The sequence below is a fragment of the Chelonia mydas genome, chromosome 2, assembly GCF_015237465.2.
Source record: "Chelonia mydas isolate rCheMyd1 chromosome 2, rCheMyd1.pri.v2, whole genome shotgun sequence".
NCBI classification, from domain to species: Eukaryota; Metazoa; Chordata; order Testudines; family Cheloniidae; genus Chelonia; species Chelonia mydas.
In genome coordinates, this window is record NC_057850.1 from 257608275 (window position 1) to 257629849 (window position 21575).

A 21575-nucleotide genomic window follows, 5' to 3' on the forward strand; every position below is an offset into this window, starting at 1 on the left:
AGGTTACACGGACCTGGCTAGGGCACATTAAGAGACTGAATATACAAGTGTCTGCTTGGAGCAAGCAGCAGCGGACCCCCATTCACCCTCAATGGAGCCCAGTAGCAGAGTCCAGAAGACTTGGCTTAGCCCCCGGTCCAGTTTAAGGAAGAAGAGTGGAGAGTCTCCTTAAATTGGCCTCCGTGAGTCCGTTCAGCAAGGGACACCCAGTGTGAGATGAAAGAGATGACAATGGAAGCTGCATGTTAGTGTGGAGAAGTACTCGGGCATCAACCAGGGCAGCACACCCCAGCACCCCTCCTGGACCCAGAAACGTGCAGGGGAGATGCCCCCCACTCAGGGGTACTAGGACTGAGGTGGGGCCTCCTTCCCCCATGCAGTCTTGGGGAATAACTGCAAGGAGAAACCAGCCAGAGACTGCCACCAGCAGGAGCAGAAGCAGCTAGAACAGGGGCCTCTGGACTTTCTCTGCCCTGTGCTGATGGGCTGTTTGCTCCAACCCTCCTGCTAGTCTCTTTAGCTCAGCTTCACTCCACATCTGCTCCTCTTACCCTCTCCTCCCCTACCCTGTCCCTCTCACCCCCCTTCCCTTCCCATTTTGCTGATCCCCTTCTAACTATACCCACCCAACAACAAAATCATGCCATTTGCTGCCATTACATTGGTCACTCTGCTGGTGTGTTCTACCCCTTCCCCATCCTGTTCCTGCCTGGTCTAGTTAGGTTGTAAACTCTTCATGGGAGGGATTATCTACTATTCTGTGTCTGTACAGCACCTATCACAATGGGGACCCATTCCTGGTTTATCCTTAGGTGCTACCCGTAATAAACATGAGTAGTCATTTGCAGTAAATCCTGCCCAGACCAGACTTCCACAAAACCAAACAGATTGAGTCTTACGCTGACTGTGCAAAGACACATTCTGAGGGGCAGGTTTGGTCTCTCATGGGCAGTGTGTAATGGAGGCTGGGGGAGGCTAAGCCTCCCCAAATCTCCTGCCACCAGTGGGGCAGTAGTGGATTTGAGACCCCCAGAAAAATCTCCCCCTGCTACAGCTAGGGTGACCAGATGTCCCGATTTTATAGGGACAGTCCCGATATTCAGGGCTTTTTCTTATGTAGGTCCCTATTACTCCCCACCCCCTGTCCTGATTTTTCACACTTTTTGTCTGGTCACCCTAGCTATAGCCACAGGAGGAGGAGCTGAAGGAGCTCTCACTTCCTGTTTTGGCCCTGGGGCCTTGGCAGGGGCACAGAGCTTTTCCGGTCTTCGGGCAGCAGCAGGAAGGGGAAGGAGCGAATGGAGGCAGGGCCTGGGGGGGAAGAGGCAGAGTGGGGGTGGAATGGGGGCAGGGCCATGGGGGAAGGGGTGGAATGGGGTGGGGCTATGGTGGGGCTGTGGGCAGAAGGAGCGGAATGGGGGAGAGGCTCCGGGCTTGGAGCTTCAGCCAGGGGCTGAGGCTGAGAGCTTGACCCCAGCCAGGGCCGAGCTCTCAGCCTCCTCCGCGCCCACCCCAACCAGGGCCATTGTGTGTGTGGGGGGGGGCTAAGAGCAGCGAGCAAGGACGTGCCTTGGCCAGAAGAGGTGGGGCAGAGGCTAGCCTCCCCAAGGAGAAGCTTCATCCGCCGCCCATCGTCTTTGTGACCAAGCCCCAACCATGTATCAACACCAATCCTGGTAGGCCGGGACCTCCTCACTGAAACAAACACAGAATATCATGAGGACTATTGGGGCTGTTTCTCCACAGCCTTCTCCCTTGGGTAGCTACTTATCCCTGTGGGTGTAAAGCAGCCCATAAATCCTTGGTTATGTCACTGCCATAGGGAAGATTTTCATGAGTGGAGAAAGACCTGATTACAGGAGAGGGAACAGCTGTTTTACATGTCAACTCACCTAAGCTGCTCTTTGGCTTTCTTGGCTTTAACTTTCTTCCCGCCGTGTTTGGATAAAGGAGCCACTCCAATCCCAAAGCCCTGTCCATCCACTTCCCCCACTAGATGACCCTCTGCATCGACCAGGCCTGCCTGAAAACAGAGAGGGGTGAAGATGTGAATAGAGAAGTATTAGCCCTGCAGATGTCCAGCTTGTGAGAACTAAATACTTTGCTCAGAGGGGTAAGTCTGTCCAATTCCTTAATCTAAATCCAGATTCACCTCATGGCACCTTGGTGGAAAAAATTGTCTTAAAGGTGAACTGAGAAGCAAAAAAGCCCTTGGAATTATTTTCAGATTCATGTGCTGAATGCTCCCACTAACTAGGTTTGGAGGAAGTAGGGATTTACATCACAGAAATAGGTTTAAACTAATGTTTAAAATTTCTTCCCCACGCCTTTATTAAATCCTATTGTATTTTCTGTTTCTTTGATGATATCCCAGAATGCTTCATTCTGACACCTCACAAATACCAGAAATCTTGCTGTCCTCATGGTTCACTAATAAAATCAGAGAATGACGCACTCTGGGTTATCTTCATTCAACGAAGGAGGAGTTTGCAAGAGGATTTCATACGTAAAATCTGATTTCTGTCAGTGCCTCAACAGCATGGCTAAATAGCCCATTCAGCACAGAAATCTGCTTAACTCACATTTCATTTCTGTTTTCCAAATCAGCTTTAAATTAAAGCCTGGAATGGGGACTGCCTGGAGATTGGGCAGTTTTGTGTCATAATAATACTTCGCATTTCTATTGTGCCTTTCTTCCAAGGATTTCAAAGTGCCTACAGTTAAGCCCCACAACTCTGCAAGGTAGATAATTATTCTTATACCCATTTTATAAGTGAACAAACTGAGGCATAGTCGAAGCATGGAGGTGATCAGCTCAGAAGGTGAAAGTTTCAGAAAGTTAGGACCAACTAAAAACAAGCTGATAGTGAAAAATGTCTTGTATCCTAAGCTACCCAAGGAAATCCACATCTGCCTTTAGGGTGGGGTAAGTTTCCTTTATGCTGCTCCAACAGTGCTAAGGGAGCCTAGTAGGGACAGAGGATCTAACCTTGTATTTTACAACAGACAGACATGCATGCAGGCATTTTTGATGTAATAGTTCTTGTGTATTTTCCTTTTCTCTATTTTATAAACCACCCTGTTAAAATACTCGGCCAGATTCTCTGCTGGTGGAAACTGGTGCAGCTCTATTGACTTGTACCAGCTCTGTTCTGCTCTCATGCCCATCACCATGGTAGCTCAGGGCCTTAGATTTCAATGGTTCCTCTCAAGTAGGGTAGGAAGAATTTGAGGCAGAAGGTCAAGTCCCAAAGCCCTACCTTCTGAGCAGCAGTAATGGCTACAAAGTCACTTTTGTCTATCAGGGTGTATTTGTTTCGTAGTCTGGCTTCCACTTCCTGCTCCTGTTGGCTGGGGAGAGATAACAGGCCTTTTCATTGTGCTCAAGGGAAAATTTCATACAGCCCCAAACTTGTAAATGTGTCACACTTCAAAGGAAAGTCGTGCCTAATATCACCCCTACGTCTATCTCTGCTCTCCTTTCCTCCTACTCCCCCTCCTGCTTCCTGCATTCTTCACAAGCCACTCTCCTTCATGCACCTCTTCTGACCTCCTTCTATTTTCTTCTTCCCACCCTGTCCCTTAGGCCTGGAAATCTCTTCTGTTCAGACATGTATACTTTTCACTAGCTTTTGAAATACTTTAGGGAGCCTTTTTTATGGCCCAGATAACACAACTCCACAGTAGTTTGGTCCTGGATGGTGGAACCATCATGAGAAGACCTGATCTTCTTGCTTTATTTTAGCCCCATAAAAGGATTCCCAGAGGCACAAAATCCATGCAAAACACCAACACAAATACCCACGAGACCTGGACCAGTTTGGATTCCTGTGGAACAGGAATGCCCACCCTGTGACATACTACAGACTTGCCACATCCCTCCTCAAAGCCCAAATCTTCCTGCTGTGACATCATGTTACTTTTGTAACTGTAGTATCTCACCCCTCCTGATCAGACACCAGAGCCCACAACCAATTAATGGAGCCCACCATCCATGGACCAGCCTCATGATCTATAGGTGTCACTGGTTAGCCAGCAGCACCTTTCCCCTGACCAAGCCATCAGGAGCTGGGCTGAGCTTCTCACAACTACAACTTATTGTCTGCATATTCTACAATGACATCACCAGCGGTGTCACGACACCGTGCTGTGCTGTCACAGACAGAAGCTTGGTGGAGAGTTTCTAAATCTCCTTATCTAATGCACACACCCTGGCTACAACATCTTACCTTAAAATTACTTTGAACTGGTTAAATACCTCTTGGATTTGCCTGATGTTCATTATCTGAGGAAGAGATATGTACAAGGAAGATATAATGGGAGACAGGTCAGTGAGCTTGTGGTCACATTCACTGTGCAACGTTTTAAAAAACTTGCTCTGTAAGGCTGGTTCAAATACTAAGAATCCCAGGGCCCCCTTCTCTAGCCTCAGGATACATATAACTCAGCCCTGTATCCTGCACCGGGAGAATCAGGCCCCATGTGGCTATGACCATCACTCATTGTTCATGCCTCTTAAGTGGGCTTTAAGAACAGAGGAATCTATCTGATAGGCTGAGGCAGGTGCCAGCTGTGCAGGTATTGTGTACAACCCCAGAGGTCAGGAATTGTTAGCAAATTATCAGCCAAAGTGTAACACACAACATTACGCAGGAGGCAGCTTCTAACCCTCCAGGCCATGCAGCTCTCTCCTCACTCACATGCTGCTGAGTCTATCTAAAGTACTTATCTGGTTCCCAGTGCCAGAGCATCTGAGCCCCTCACAAGCTTTAATGCAGTGCTATTATCCCCATTTCACAGATTAAGGCCCAGATCAATCAACAGAAGTTAGGTACTTAAATGCCTTTGCGGATCAGGCCTAAGGCACTTACACAGGGTCATACACAGAGTCTGAGACCTAGATCTCCCAAGTGAGTGGCCTAATCACTGGACCATCCTTCCTCTCTAGGAAGTCCTGAAGTACATTCTCCCCACTCCCAGAGAAGCATCCTTCCCTCTAAAAGATTCCATGACCTCACTAGGGACATCTTTTCCCTATAAGAAACTCCTAAGTCCTTCCCTGCTCCTACTTAGACTGACCATCTCTGACCCTAAAAGACTCCCTGGATTCCACAGAAGCCAACTCTCCTCAACCCCCATCAGCTGCAGGAAAATTTTCTGGGACCTTTGAGGATAGGAGAAAAGCAAAGAGTAGAGAGATGGGCTGTAGTGCCCCAGAAGTTCCCCTCTCCCATAAAAGGTGGAATACTTTTCAAACGATACTTTGGGAACACATCTGTTTGCCAGAAGCTGGGAAAGAGCGACAGGGGATGGATCACTTGATGATGACCTGTTCTGTTCATTCCCTCTGGGGCACCTGGCATTGGCCACTGTTAGAAGACAGGGTACTGGGCTAGATGGATCTTTGGTCTGACCCAGTATGGTCGCTCTTATGTTCTTATGACATGGTTTTACCCAGATGGAGAATTCTGACACTGTCTTTATAAGGAAGCTCAAAGCAGATCATCCCACTACGTTTGAGGCCAGGGTGGAAGCCTCCTACAGCTTCCTACTCACTTAAGGGGAGATGAGAATGAGAGGAGAAGGCAGGTGTTCCGAGTTTCCCTGTAAATAACAGGGAAGTGTTCAAAAAATTAGTGCTGCCTTTAATTCTAAATTTAGTTCCTCCACAAACTGATTTCATTTCCTCTAGCTGAAAGAGGCTGGAATCCAGCCAAATATAACCAGCTGAACAAGTTGTACAAGCCCCTGTCAGTTAGGTAGATACTCACATCGATGTCGTCTGTGGCTCCTTCTAGGTACCTGCGGACTTGAGAGTTAATCTCCGCTATCTGGATTTCATTCAGAGGGTCATAATTCACCAGAGAGCGGTTGACCTTGGAATGAAAAGGTGAACAGCTGAACTGCACCAATTTACAATAAGCTGGGCAAATACTAGCCTGACAGTCACCTGGCTGTGCTCTGCCTTGCCACGGCAGGTTTAATTCTTAGACTTTGCTTCTCATCCTGTAGACTGGCTGGGTGCTGGACTCTGGAGTTGGCTGGGAGTAGTGCACTCCCTGCCTCTCCCTTCTGAACATTGGCACTGATGCGTTTGAAAGGCTATGCTGTCTGTCATCCAGGACTCTGGGGGTTAATGACTATGACATGGAACCTTGTGAAATGGGAAATTAACAAGAGGGAAAACTGGTGGGGACCCCTCAGAACTCTGTCTAAACTCAAAGGACTCCCCTGGGGACACAGTGGGAAAGCAAAAGCTTGACAAGCATGGATATAACTGATCCTAGAGATAAATTAAAATCAAGATAAAGCACACACTAAGATCCCCAGCAAGATGGCGTAGAGCAGGGGTAGGCAACCTAGGGCACGCGTGCCAAAGGCGGAACGCGAGCAGATTTTCAGTGGCACTCACGCTGCCCGGGTCCTGGCCACCAGTCCGGGGGGCTCTGCATTTTAATTTAATTTTAAATGAAGCTTCTTAAACATTTTAAAAACCTTATTTACTTTACATACAACAATAGTTTAGTAATATATTATAGACTTATAGAAAGAGACCTTCTAAAAACATTAACATGTATTACTGGCACGTGAAACCTTAAATTAGAGGGAATAAATGAAGACTCGGCACACCGCTTATGAAAGGCTGCGGACCCCTGACCCCTTAGAGAGAAAGCATAGGCAGCAATTAACCGCTGCAACCTGTTCCTTACCAAGCTGTCGTGCATGGCTAGTTCCTGCTTCAGAAGAGCGATCTCCTTCTCCAGATTCTTGACCATCCGCTAGCAGGAAAACAAAAAGATGCCAAGTGACCAAGTGCTACTAGAGAAAGAACTGTCCAAAGCCACTTCAGATTGGCTGCCGGCATGGGTGTAGTTTGGTGGGGGGCAGGGGAGGTGTTTCCCCCCAGAATTGCAAGCCTAAGGCAGGTGTGGAATTTGCCTCCCCATTGGCTGACTGGAGTGGCCCCACACCCAAAATATAGAAGTCAAACTACATCTATGGCTGCTGGATAATGTCTCAGCTGTATACCAACTCCCAGAGAATTCACTGCTGGGCTTACATCACTGAAATGGTGAGTGAGTGATCTGGAAATCACTTTGCCTTAGTATAGCTTCCAGCAGGCAGCCTCCTTTGCTGTGTCTTGGAGCCACCCTTTGTAAAATCATTTTAAGCTTTCAAAGGGAAAGCCACCTGTTTATCTACTCAGTGCTTCACCGATATGATGCCCCCATACTGTGGTCTTTCTGGATTACGTGGCATTGTTTTGAAAACAGAAGGCACAGAGCCCCAGTGCTGCTTTCACTGTAGGCAATGACAGTTTCACCACTGACTTTAACAGGAATGCATTATGCTAGCAGATTCACACTGCATACCTGAGACCAGCATGTCTCCCTAATCTGGACTATTTTAAAGCATTGGCTATTTAGGGGGCAATTCCCACTGAGTTTCAGTGGGAATTGGTTGCCAAACTGCCCTTTGTGCCTTTGCAAAGCTCCCACTTAGCATCCACATGTAATAATCTCATTAAATACATTTCAGTTCTTTTCCACTCAGTTCATCACACAGCGAAAGAAAGGGAGCTGAAGGGGAAAAGACAGTTTGTTGCACAGTCCACAGCCTCATCTGAAAACTCTTGGAGGAAGCTGCTCTATATGGTTCTCTGCTTCCAACGACTGTAGACAGACACGTGAAACCAGGCAGTACAGTACAGCAAGGTTCTCTCCTGCCACGTGTGTTGTGGAGCAGTGGTTCCCACAGTGTGGTCCATGGACCACCAGTCATTCATCGAGCACATGCTGGTGGTCTGAGGAGAGCTGGTTGGACACAAAATTCTAAGTCTCCTCCCTGTTTTAAAGTGCACTAAAAGAAGCTAAAATATATTGATTACTTTTCTAATGTTACTTTTCCATGGGAATAATTGCTGTAGTTGTTGCGGGGACGTTGTGTGACCAGCCGTGGGAAGGGAGGTGGTCTGCAGGGTCTCAGATGGGACTGGAGATGATCCTCCCAGTGGGAGGGAAGGTGTCCATGAGACAGTTTCTCTATTAATATGTGATACACATGATGAAGAAGTTTGGGAAGCGTTGTCTTAATTTTTCCTGGATCTAAGAAAAAGAACCTCCTTCCTTCCATTTCCCCACAAAAATATACATACCTCTGGGTCATATTTCTCATTGATGGCTGGCTCTGTTGTGACCCATTTCATTCTGGTAGCAAAACGGAGAGAGGACAGCTGAAAAACATTACAGTTTGCCTATCAACCAGGAAGCAAGTTTGGGTCACCAGACCAGACTCAAAAACCTTTGCTATTTTAATACTATAGGATCCCAGAAGCTAGAAATGGAAAAGCTATATCATTGTAGGCCACCATTCTACATTATCCCCATTCCAGGAGTAGTTGCTTCTAGATGATTATTCATCTTTAGATGATGACTTTAGATGGTAAATTCTTCGGGGTGAGGACCGTCCTTTCTGCTATATGTGTGTACAGCACCTACCACAATGGGACTGAGGCCTTTGGTGTCACCGCAGCACAAATAATAAAGAACAGTAATGATATCCAATAGCAGAGAAGATTTATGATAGATCATTTAATTTCAAAAAATGTCTAACTCCTTCCCTGGTAAACTGCAGAATTCCTCCCTTCAATACTTTACGGTAGTGTTTTGTTCAGCCCAATTTTAAATGACTCAAGCAATGAGGCTACTACCAACTTCCTGTGGAGAATTATTCCAAAGCCTAAGCGATCTCACCATGAGGAGGTTATTGCTGGTACTAGCATACCAAATTGTCTGTGTAGTTGCTACCAAGGACCAAATTCAGCCCTTATGTAAAGTGGGCTAAGGCCCTGTGGAAATCACAATTTCACAGACTGAGCGGAAACCACAAAATTAGCCCAATACCGTGATTTTTCCAACAGCGGGGAGATGGAAGCAGGCATCTGCGTGCTGGTCTTGTGCTTTGGGTGGCTCATAGTCCGTGGCAGCATCACATTGGAGCAGCAGTTCGGGGGGACCTGGCGGCCAGTTTTATGTGAGGCACAGTAGCCAGCACCACTGACATTTGGAACATGAACAACCTGTTGCTTCAGGGGGAAGGTGGAAGCAGACATCTGCACATGCCAGTCTTGTGCTCTGTGTGACTTGTAGTGCATGTTCCAAGCAGCGGCCGCACTGGCTACTGTGCCTCGCATAAAACCGGCTGCCAAGTCCCCCCAAACAGCTGCTCTGACATGACACTGACATGTGCCAGGCATCACACTAAGCAGAAGACCAGAGCACAAATGCCCGTTTCTTCCTTCCCACTGAGGCCACAGCTGCTTGTGTTCCAAGTGGTGGCAGCGCTGGCTACTGTGTCTCACATGCGTCCCCCACAAACTGCTCTTCCAACGTGATGCTGCGCACTACCAGTTGCGCTGAGCAGAAGACTGATGTGCACAGATGCTCACTTTTGCCTCCCCACCATTGAAAAAACTGCAGCACTTCACAAGGGACTCGGCTGCCATGCATATTCTATGAAAATCAACACTTTATGCGTGGCACTACTGGGCATTTTCAAAAAAAAGATCTCCGATTATAACAGGTCCTTAAGTATAACTATTAACTTCACTGTGTGCTGTACAGTTCCAAATCCATTGCTGGAAAGGTACAAATAATAATAATACCTAATGAAACGATGCATGTTTAGATCCAGACTGAATTTGGACTTGAGTATTTATCTGCATGGGTCTCATTTTCCCCTTGGAAGATTAGCATCCGCAATGGATGGCTTATGTGGCCAGAGAGTGGCCTTAGCAGACTGGAAAAACCAGCCCCATATAGTTCCCACCATGCTGCATTTGATGCAATGTCAAGTGATTTTGTTGAATTTGACATGATACTTCCCTGGGACCTCAGACTAAGGTGCTCTGGATGCTACAATTTAATCATGGTTATTGCTAGCATGATTTTGACTGTAGCGCAGACAGGACCAAAATGTCTTTAAATGAAGGACATTGTTTCTGAAGGAACTCTCTCCACTTACAGTCTCCTCTATCTGAGCAGCTTCACCATAGATATTTGCCACCAGGACTGTATTGCAGTTTCCTCCTGAAAAAGACAGCAAGGGGGAGGAATGTGACTTCCTCTGTGTTGGGTTCCTTCCTGAAGAATTTTACATTCTGTAGTGAGCGAAGAATGAAAGACACATCACGACTACAATGAACATAGCTAGTTTGTAATTTTTCCTTCAAGAAAACAGGAAGGGTTATCGGTGGTGAACATGAAAGATAATGTTCATAAGCATGGTATGGAATGAGTTAACGAAACAGTCAATGTTCTGACTCCAGCCTTCTGAGTTAGTGCTAAGTATATGGCAACGCAAACTGTAAATGGTTGGAGTGGGGTAAAAGCTGAAAGGTGGGATTTTAAAAGCGCTCAGTGTTGGCCTCTCATCTAATGAAATCAGAGGGAGGAGTAGGATTGGGCCAATGCTGAGAGCTTTGAAATTCCACCCTTAATTTGTATGATTTCAGTTCCTTACTGCCGATGTCTACAGCCTGTCTTCAGTTGCTTTCTCTATTCAGACTGTGTCATACACTGTTGTTAAAGTGGATACCTGTCCTACAGATTCCAGATGTAATACAGTTTTTGCATTTGTCATGTTTGCTCAGGTCCTGATCATCCTCAACTCCTGCAGGGCTCAATGAGAGTTGATAGCACCTGCAGGATCAGAACTTTGAAAGGACTGTGGTGTGTTTTTAAAGTATTCTCAGCTGAGAAAAGTTTAGTAACGTTTCTACTGGCTTGACCAGTATGAGGCTTGTGTGTACGTGCGCCTGATGTTTCATTAAGGTAAGAAAAACAGAAACCACTGCTAATTTTTCATATGTTAGACTATTAACTCAGGGCTTGTCTCCACAGTGATTTAGCACATGGCCAGCCAGGGCATGAATCTATCGTGCACTGGCTTGCCAAGCACTAACTGGCCATGTGGACAATGCTAGAGTGCACTGTAAATTCAGTAGTGCACTTTGACATACTGCTGTTTGACATGGGCGCACATCACTGGAATGGTGAGTGATCTGGAAATCACTTTGCCTTGGTTTAGCTTGTTTGAAATGGTAGGCAGTAAAGTGCACTATGGAACTTTTAGTGTGTTATAACAGGGTCCACAGGGCCACTTAGTACACAGCAAGCTACTGCACTGTAGATTCACACTCTGGCTGGCCATGCATTAAATCGCTGTGTAGACAAGCCATCAGATTGACTGAGCATATTTGGTCATGGCTTGATCTCCTCATGAGAACTGAAACCAAGATATTTTCTCATCCCTCTATTCCGATTCCAGGTCCTTACCTAATGAATCCTTAAGGGCATGGGTGAGTTTGCTCTGCCGGAAGGGGACGTGGTCCCTCTTACGATCAGCCAGTGCAATGATAGCTTGCTCAAGGAATGACAAAGATTTGTTGATATACGTGGCTTCTTTCAGAACCTGCCCCTCGGACTGTAAGAAAGACCAAAAGACAAAAAGTTTCCACGTGCATCTTTCTGGGTTAACTGCGAAATAGAGTGTCCCCCTCACTGGGCTTACAGCTCTGATTAAAGTGGAGGATAAATGAGATGATGAGTCCAACACAGACTAACTATGAGATTCTAGGGCTCCTGAAGGGCTTTCTGCAGTTTGAGAGCAAGTTCTTCAGGGCTGTGATTGGGCAATAGCAAGTCTGCCAGAATATTGGCTTTCCTGGTTCTGAAAGGGGAAATCCTCTCTTTGTCACAAGGCTGCCTGGGGATTTCTTGCTCAACACAACATAGTATATCACAAGGGAGCAGTGAAGGTTTAAGTTGTTCCCTATTGTTTCAGAAAGGTGATTGCATCAGTCTCCATAGTATCACCAGAAGCAGAAGGATTTTTGCTTTCAGCGCAGTTGCAGAATGAAGCTGAATTACAAAGAGTTCCCAATAAGGCTGATGGCTCAGGCTCTTGCCTAGGCTGAGCAATGACACTGTTGGATGGAATGATCAAGCAGGAGACAGGTGCATGGAGGATGGAGTTTTGCACATCTGGACTTGATAAAAAGATATTACAGCTACGGAAGATAACCGAGCATCCTCTGATGCTTTCATGGGGTAGAGATTTGTCATGGTTCCTCCCATCTACTGACCAGGGGTTTGATTCTTGTGTCAAGCATAGATCCTGAAAAATCTACAGCTCCTCATGTGCAACTGTGGTAAGGAGATGCTGACACATACTTAGGGATTAACAACTGAAGCATACATCTAACACCAGAATCAAGCTCCTTCTCGTCCTGACACCAAATTCCCAGAAACAAGCTAGAATAAAATTCAGTTGGCTAAAGCGGAAATATAAATTATGTTTACTACCACCCTCCTTTAGAGGTAAATGTTCAATATGGCATAAAGGGAATTCAGTTTTGCTGTTTCCATTAACTGTAGTGGAAAAGTCCTCTGACTCCACATGCATCACTTTAACAATTGAACCCATCTCTTACAAAGAGCAAACATTTTTCCCCATCTGCTTACCCCAGTCTTCCCCACTCTCTCTGAACCTGCCAGATCCACTAGGTTCATTTTTGAAGCAGTGTATTTGGCATCTGACAAAATTCTGGAATGAGACTGGGAAAAAAATTGTATTTAACATTACACACAACAAGGCAGAAGTAGAGTACACATTTAGATTCCAAAGACCCTTAGATCTCTGAGCCCCCAGGAAACCTGCCAGCGGACTTACCTCAATATAGATAGTGAATATGCAATGGGACCTGGATGAATTTTTATTCAGAGTATGTTCACCTATTATTCTGTTGGTCTCACCCTGAAAATGAAGTCAAAATTCAGGACATTATTTTTATTAAAAAATAAAATAAATACTAGTAGAATAAATATGAAAGGAAGACTATTAAAGTCACAGTTAAACAAACAATGCTTGTATCTTCAATATGTAGAGATAATAATAAAATTGGTCACTTATCCACAGCCTTCTATCTGAGGCACTCCCAACATCTGTCTATCCTAGGCATTTCTAGCATGGCTCTCAAAGCACACTGCAAATATTCCACTCATGAAGACAGGTAAGGGATCACTACTTATCTGTCATACTGCTTCTCTGAAGATTCCATATTAACTGGATTCCCATCCCTGGGGCTCACGTTCCTAGTGTGAAAGGGGCCAGAGCTACTCTAATCCTCAAAAAATGTGGCCCTTTGAGGAACAGCAGGCAAGACTTAGTGCGTCCATGCCTGCTTCAGTTCCTTGATAAGCATGAAGCAAAGATCTCCCCTAAGTGTAATAGACACCCAAGATTACTTATAGGATAGGAAGGGACCACAAGAAAATGCATCAGTCACTGAAAATGATGCTGTGACAGTCTGTGATGGCTGCAGTTCTGACAGGGAGCGTCACAGTGGAGCACGGTGAGAAAGGAACTGAAGTTCTAGAGGGCACCACTAAGGCACCTGTAGTTAGTCTCAAAAGGCAGCTGGCCTGCCTGTGTCTCAAAGCATTTGAGAACTAGAGGAGTTCCGGCCTGCCTCATGGTAAGGAGTCGAGACCCCAAAACAGGAACCCAGTCAAGTTGGTATCTTTAGAGAAATGTTCTTATCCCTGTTTTACAGATGAGGAAACGGAAGCGCAGAGATCAAAGGACAGATTTTTCAAAACTCAGCCTCCCTTCTTGTACCCACAATTCGCAGACACAAATAACTATGGGTGCTGTTTAGATCATTTTGATGTCTAAGTGCCTAGTTATCTCCATAAACTGCTCTGGCACTCCTCCTGACTCCCAGGTCTTGTGGTTAGCCACCACACTGTATGTCTCCCATTCTAGAAATCAAGAATGATTGTTACTAGTAACCCAGCTGATTACCCAGCCTGAGCTTCATCAGAACACCTGAACATAGTCTCAGCAATTGGAAAGCAAAAAAAGGAAGGGTTTAAGGGCTTTTCAGTTATTGGTGAAACATGCTTTCTAAATATGGAGCTAACTATTCAACTTACTCTTGTCCAAGCTAAGGCCCCTATGTGCAAAGTTGATGCAGATGTATGTATGCCTCCTAGTTTCACCTGCCCAGCTATCTGAGTGTCCCCTCTGCATGACTGCCTAGATGTAGGCATGCCATGACTGCCCCATCTATCTGCAGAAAGTGTCAATGGTAGGTGTCTTCGCTTGCTATGGGAGAGTGTTGACAAGCATTTTTTCAAAAAGGAAAGACAACACGGTTCAGACATTGGTTCTGCTAATTAGGATACCTTACAGACTATCCTTTGCACTCTGCTTAACCTGCTCCTTGACTTCCTAAATGTGATCACCAGCACACTGAAAACAAGCCAGTTTGCACTCCCAATCCTGTGCTGCTCTAGGGCTAGGGAAGCCCCCAGCATAATTTAGACAACCTTGGGAACCTAAGTTACAGCAGCCTCCCTGGCCTGCCCTATGGGCCATAGTGCTGCCTGGAATCTCCACAGCACTGTGTGATGCAGCCCCACCCCAGACACACCCCTTCCACCTCCAGCCTCACCACAGCACTGCCATTATACCAGGACTTGCAGGGGGGTTCTCGGACAGCAGACATATGCTGTTTTCCACAGTATCTGCACCAGGGGAATCCTCCCTGACAGGAACCAGGGGTTTTATGCCGGGGCTGGAGAAGAAGTGAGGATCTTACCCTAAGAGTCATGACTTCCCATCTTCTGCTCTAACCCCTAGACAACTCTCCTTTCCTCAGCTAAATCAGCAAAAATAAACATAAAAAATAAGGATGAGAAATAATAGTGAGTCATTGTTTTATCTTGCCTCAAACAGGAGATTTAAAGCATCTTCCTCGTGGCTGGCTGGATGCATAGATAAGCCCTTCACAAAGACACCCTGGGGGTACTCCACTACAGCCATGTGAGTGTCACCGGACATGTCATGAGGCACAGTGGAGAGAAGGTCAAAGAGAGTCTCGTTGTAGATTTCCAGGTAGGACATTCGGACAGTGATGGACTGATCGATGCGTTCTTCAACTGCCCTGTACACCTGCACAGATCATATGCTTGTCAATGACACTCTGAGTTCACAAACAAGGTTCCTATCAATTTGTGGCTTTTCAGGATGTGAATCACTATAAATCAGTCAGGTTTCAGCGTAGCAACTGTGTTAGTCTGTACCCGAAAAAAGAACAGGAGTACTTGTGGCACCTTAGAGACTAACAAATATATTAGTTATATTATATTATACGGTGCTAATAAGCAATGGTCACATAAACACCACCCTATACCGGAAACCTACTGACCACTATACTTACCTACATGCCTCCAGCTTTCATCCAGACCACAACACACGATCCATTGTCTACAGCCAAGCTCTACGATACAACTGCATTTGCTCCAACCCCTCGGAGATCTCGTAGGTATTTGTCTCTGTCCGTCTATCAAGCGTTCTTACAACTACAATACCCACCTGCTGAAGTGAAGAAACAGACTTACAGAGCCAGAAGAGTACCCAGAAGTCACCTACTACAGGACAGGCCCAATAAAGTAACAGAACACCACTAGCTGTCACCTTCAGCCCCCAACTAAACCTCTCCAGTGCATCATCAAGGATCTACAACCTATCCTGAAGGACGACCCATCACTCTCACAGATCTTGGGAGACAGGCCAGTCCTTGCTTACAGACAGCCCCCCAACCTGAAGCAAATACTCACCAGCAACCACACACCACACAACAGAACCACTAACGCAGGAACCTATCCTTGCAACAAAGCCCGTTGCCAACTGTGTCCACATATCTATTCACGGGACACCATCATAGGGCCTAATCACATCAGTCACACTATCAGAGGCTCGTTCACCTGCACATCTACCAATGTGATATATGCCATCATGTGCCAGCAATGTCCCTCTGCCACGTACATTGGCCAAAGCAGACAGTCTCTACGTAAAAGAATAAATGGACACAAATCAGACGCAAGAATTATAACATTCAAAAACCAGTCGGAGAAAACTTCAATCTCTCTGGTCCCTCGCTTACAGACCTAAAAGTCGCAATATTACCAACAAAAAACCTTCAAAAAGACTCCAGCGAGAGACTGCTGAATTGGAATTAATATGCAAATTGGACACCATTAAATTAGGCTTGAATAAAGACTGGGAGTGGATGTGTCATTACACAAAGTAAAACTATTTCCCCATGTTTATTTTTCCCCCTTACTGTTCCTCACACGTTCTTGTCAACTGCTGGAAATGGCCCATCTTGATTATCACTACAAAAGGTTTTTTTCTCTCCTGCTGGTAAATAGCTCACCTTAACTGATCACTCTCGTTATAGTGTGTATGGTAACACCCATTGTTTCATGTTCTCTGTGCATATAAAATCTTCCTACTGTATTTTCCACTGCATGCATCCGATGAAGTGGGCTGTAGCCCACGAAAGCTTATGCTCAAATATATTTGTTAAGTCTCTAAGGTGCCACAAGTACTCCTGTTCTTTTTTTATAAATCAGTCAGTAAGTGTACGGCACACTCTCAGCAGGACTGCAGCAGCTCTAATAAGATTTTCAAAATTATTTTGGTTTTGAAAATATTATACCTTTAAAGGGATAGTGTCAAGGGTAGGAAGCCTAAAACAAGAGTTTTCTGTGTTTTATCTAAACAATAAAGAACATTCCATTCGCTGGCTGAATTGCTTTTTTCTAATTGCACGAACAGCACTTACACTAACACCAAGGAATATAACTAGTAAGAAATTATTCGGGCAGGAGTTAAGGACAATATAACAATGAGCTAATCAGATCAGCTCTTTGTTGCAGGAATTGGTTCTTTTTTATGCTTGGAAAATAGCTAACACAGTAGCTACTGGAAACAAATAATGCAGAACACCTTCCAGCTTTGGTTTGTGTAGGTTATGTCAGCCCTACACTCTGCTTTTCAGCTATGCTTCTGGGAGCAGGCACACAAGAATCTTCACCCAACAGAGTACCCTTTTGAGAGGTTGAGAAAGTTGCACATCATGGCATCATGTTTATGTTGCAACAGGATGACATGTCCGCATACCACAATGCAACGTCATCACATTGCATTGAAATGTTACCACTCTCACGGCACAAGGTCACAGTGTTACAATGAAAAATCACAATGGAACATCAAGGTGCAACATAATGATGTTTTATTGTCCCACAACTTCTTTAAGGACCATATAATATCCATCTCCTGTTAAAATAATTGGTGGTGACCTTGTAGCCCATGTTTGGGGCGGTCAACACATTTCTTAGGACTGGGAGGATAACAGATGATATGACGGATGTACTAGTTTCTCCTTCTTCCCCTCCTTTCTAATTCAAATCTTTGGTACCTGCTGTATAGCTCGGGGTATGATTCCTCTATGCTTGTAGCTTTCAGTTGCTCCTGTCATGGTGTATGTTTTACCAGCTCCTGTTTGCCCATAGCACATAATAGTGCCTAGAAAAGTTTAAAGGAAAACAATAAATTCAGTAGGACTCATTCATTTCTCCAATGTAACATCAAAGGGACCTTATCCTCAGATGGGGAGCCCCACTATATCTTAAAATAACACATATCAATAAAAAAATTACCATTATAGCCATTCAGAGCTTGGGATACCAAGTCCCTAGCTACTGCATCATAAACCGAATCCTGTGAGGCATTGTGAAGAACACCATCCAATTTAAAGGACCAATCAGTCTGCTTGTTATTGACGACTCCTTTCTTAATATCTCTCCTGATGTAAATATCTATGCTCTAAAAAGACAGAGATGAAGAATGTTGATGTCCTACAAGAGAGATTGGGCCAAAATCAGCCCCAGTGTAACTGCAGCAGGGTTACTGCTCATTTCTGCTACCATAACTTAAATCAGAATCTAAATCCATTATGCTCCTGATGTCTCTTGTTCCTTTACCTTGTTGTCTGGCCCATACTTGATCATGTCTTCAGGAAAATTAGCTGTTGGCTTGACTCGCACAAATGCATGTACTTTATTTTCTTTTGCACTCATTGTAACTAAAAGAAGGGGGGAAAGGGAAAATCAGGTTTACAAGAAAATACAGTGTTCCCTAAAATACAGTTTAAAGGCTGTCATCAGCAAAAGGTAGGCTGCAGTGTCATCAATTTTTAAAATAAACTGTTTACAAATGTTAAACTGTAGTTTCTAATTGGTTTATTAAGAGGAACTATAAGCACACATCTAGCCTAAGCAGGGAAATTTTTAAAGTCAGAAAAGTGAACATGTAAAAATAGAACATGCAAAAACCTTCTTAGTCATTTCAATTTCTTCTTGTGTATCTGAGTCCTAGTTATTTACTGACACAAACAAGCTTCTCTTCCTGCTAGTCCTGCAGAACAAAACAGCTATAGGAGAATGAGATGGATTCTATTCTGCCTCATGCATCATCAGTGCAACTCTCAGCTAATGGCCGGATTCTGCTCTCTAATACAAATCTGGTAGAAAACCGTTGACATTGATGCAGTTATGCCAGCTTGACAGTGGTGTACCTGAGTGCAGAATTTGGCCCCAGGTTCTGTCAGCAAACTTTTGATCACTCGTGAATTGAGAGGCAGGGAGAGACCAGCTTGATTTTCAGATCCCAAGATGAATAAGTGATGCTGACAGCTGGAAAAATAATCTTTTCACCTGTAAACAGAGCACTGGAAGTCACCGAGTATAAATGCAAAGACCCAACCATGTAATTCTTACAGTAACAGGAGGATGTGTTAAAGGTGCAGTGCTACAGCAGCAACAATTTAGCCACAAAGTTTTAATGAAAATGTTTTACATCAGACATAGGATTTTGTGATCCATGGACAAAAGCTGCTACATTATTCATTCATTATTATTATGATGATTTCACTATGACACCCAGATTCTCTGATTAAGATTATGGCCACTCTGTGCTAAGTATTTTACAGAGAGATAAATGTGGTCCTGCCCCAAAGAGCCTGCAATCTGAGAATTGCCTTAACTTGTGCTTCAACTAGCATGGGCACTGTGGGCCTTGAGCAAAAGGGAATAATTCAGAATAACTAGGAATGCTCTGGCCACACCACCTCCTGCCCCCACCTATTCATGGACTATCCCAAAACAGCCCCCTTTGTAGGGGCTCTTAGCCTCCCAGGGGCATAGATAGCACAAAGTGGCCATTACACGGGGTGAATACCCCTGGGGTGTTGTATGTTAGCATATCAGCTTTCTAGGGTGATTATTTGTTTATTGTTCACCTAAGATCAAATTACCTGACACAGGGTTACAACATCACTGTTACCATGTAGAACAAGGCTCTGCATTCCTTACGCTGCTTCAGGTGATTTATTATCCATCTGATTCATTTTTTAAATGAATAATAAAATATAGACATTTCTTTGTCTCATGATCACTGAAAAGCACCTTTCTTGTGAGGCTCTCAAAGCACGTTACAAACAATCTGAATGGCTCAAGAAACACAACCCAGGGCATGGATGTGTATTCATTTCATATGAGGGGGATTTCTCTTTAATTGTACCTAATTATTCCCTTGTCATTTTCCTTGGCTCTTTGGTTTTGCACAATTCTGCACCCTGGTTCTCTCTGCCTAGAGTTCAGTAATGGTTGGATGCAAATGCTTTTGGTGTGAACTCCTAAAATAGAGGACATCTGGAAGGTCAAATTCTAGTTTCAATTAACTGTCTCTTAATGCACCAAATGACAATATTCTTTTCATTCAGATTCCTCCTTAAAACTAAGCGAGGCCCAAACCTGGAACCCTGAACCCAAATCCAATAGGATTTTTTGGAATGGGGATTGGATCCAAATACACCACTACAACCGTGTTTCCAAATTGGATCCCAAAAAGAAAGATGAGCGTGTTTTCTGGCTCTGGTTTAAATATGGCAGAAATATCATGAAAAAACCTATTTTTGTCAAATTTTAGCCCAAGACATTGAAAATCTCACAAGAATAGCTGATTTTCAAGAATTTAAAATGACCCAATCCAAACCCAGTTCAGTTTAGATCCCAAATTCCGAACATAATCTGGATCCAAACACCTCAAGATTTCCTTCTTTATCAATACTCCAGCATAGAGGGTTATTAAACCCTTTACATTGCATCGACCAATGACCATAGTGTGGTGGTATGTCAGGCACGGTGTCTAATTCATACTGTTAATCTAATTTAGGATACAATCCTGTGGGCCTGAGATGCACAAAACTCCCACAGGACTCAATGACAGTTTCACCAACTAAGGACTTGCAAGGTTAGACCCTTAAATTGGAAAATTCTCACCATCTCATCAGACTCATGATACTCACCAACTAATACAGATAATAGCTTTTGGGGACACCTGGAGGAGATTAAACAGATATACATGAATATGCAGTTTCTATGTTATTACTTTAAAATGTATTTAGTGCTAGTGAAAGACTGATGGTCCTGGAGAGTGAAGTCCTTTCTTTATCCAGAGAACAGGTACAGTTCAGGTAGTGGTACTGTAATCTTTCACAGTACCACAGCAATAGGCTTCTACCTTGACAAGAAGGTTGTGAGGATAGGTGCACTGTTTCTTTAAAGCTGTAGCAAGAAGCCAGGCAGGAAGAGGGAGCTGGAGAAGGTTGTAAGCAGAAGCTCTAAGGTGAAGCACAGAGAGGAAGAGAATTGCCTTGGGGCTAATGGAATTCTCCTTATTCTAATAAAATTCCTTGTTCAGTGTTAGAAGAAAGTGACTCCTGTGATTCTTTACCATTGACAGAAAGTTTTCAGCTATGGATAAGAAAGGGAGTTCAGTCTCCATAGACCATTCAGTCCTTGGCCTTTCTTCTGTGACTGCAACAAGGATGCCAATTAGTGTCAGTTGTGATGGTTGTTTTTGTCACATGGGCACCTATCCGGTGGATTGAGATCCACCGAAGTCATTCCACACAGGCCACAAAACAGCCTTTCAACTTTGCCAGCAATCACTCACTCAGACAGGTTTTAACCAGTGGCCTAGAAGTGCAAGGCTCCATAGTCCATCACCAATCTCCCAAGCCATGCAGTCAACCAGATTTTTTAAATGCCTGGGACATGGTTACAGAGACAATGGTGACACAGGGCTGTGGGGTTAGAGATGGCATGAGGATCGTTGGGATGTGGGTACAGAAATGGAGGTGATGCAGGGATAAGAACATGAGGATGCAGGAGCCATGGCCAGGTGAGATCAGGGACAGCTGATACATTGGGGATGGAGGCAGAGATGATGCAGGGATGAGGATGGTGGTGACATAGGAGCAATGGTAATATGAGATAGGAGATGGCTGGGACATGGGGAGGAAGATGGTGTGATCGAGCAAGTGAGGTTGGATGAGGTGATGATGAGGGGTTGGCTGGGATGTGTGGGGGGTGGTGGTGATCATGCAGAGACAGCGAGATGCACAGACAGTGGCAACACAGGGATGGCTGGGAACAAAGCCAGTAGCAATACAGGGATAGGTGGGAGCGGGGCGGGTGGTGGTGATACAGAGATGGTTGGGATGTGGGGACGGAGATGGGAATAGCTGAGATGAGGACAGTGGGGAAGTGGAGGCAATAATGGTGATGGCTGAGAGGTGGGGATGGTGACAGGGGACA

The 21575-nt window shown here is 44.8% G+C and overlaps 1 protein-coding gene across 7 annotated transcripts in view; it reads right to left on the minus strand.

Moving 5' to 3' along the window:
• Positions 1-21575, minus strand: part of KIF9 (kinesin family member 9) — a 45598-nt gene that overhangs the window by 22598 nt on the left and 1425 nt on the right. For 3 of the 7 annotated variants that reach the window (XM_037891273.2, XM_037891276.2, XM_037891274.2), the window contains exons 2-17: positions 20282-20313; positions 18491-18629; positions 17898-17998; positions 17574-17739; positions 17333-17439; positions 14794-15018; positions 12733-12816; positions 12525-12617; positions 11337-11484; positions 10024-10088; positions 8156-8233; positions 6711-6779; positions 5772-5876; positions 4230-4285; positions 3261-3351; positions 1893-2023 (exon numbers count right to left, since the gene is read on the minus strand). In XM_037891273.2, coding sequence (XP_037747201.1) covers positions 1893-2023; positions 3261-3351; positions 4230-4285; positions 5772-5876; positions 6711-6779; positions 8156-8233; positions 10024-10088; positions 11337-11484; positions 12525-12617; positions 12733-12816; positions 14794-15018; positions 17333-17439; positions 17574-17739; positions 17898-17993 — 1514 coding nt within the window. In that variant the 5' untranslated portion in view covers positions 17994-17998; positions 18491-18629; positions 20282-20313. The remainder of the gene's footprint in view (positions 1-1892; positions 2024-3260; positions 3352-4229; positions 4286-5771; positions 5877-6710; positions 6780-8155; positions 8234-10023; positions 10089-11336; positions 11485-12524; positions 12618-12732; positions 12817-14793; positions 15019-17332; positions 17440-17573; positions 17740-17897; positions 17999-18490; positions 18630-20281; positions 20314-21575) is intronic. The other 4 variants (XM_043541716.1, XM_043541718.1, XM_043541719.1 and 1 more) reach the window with 3 other exon arrangements.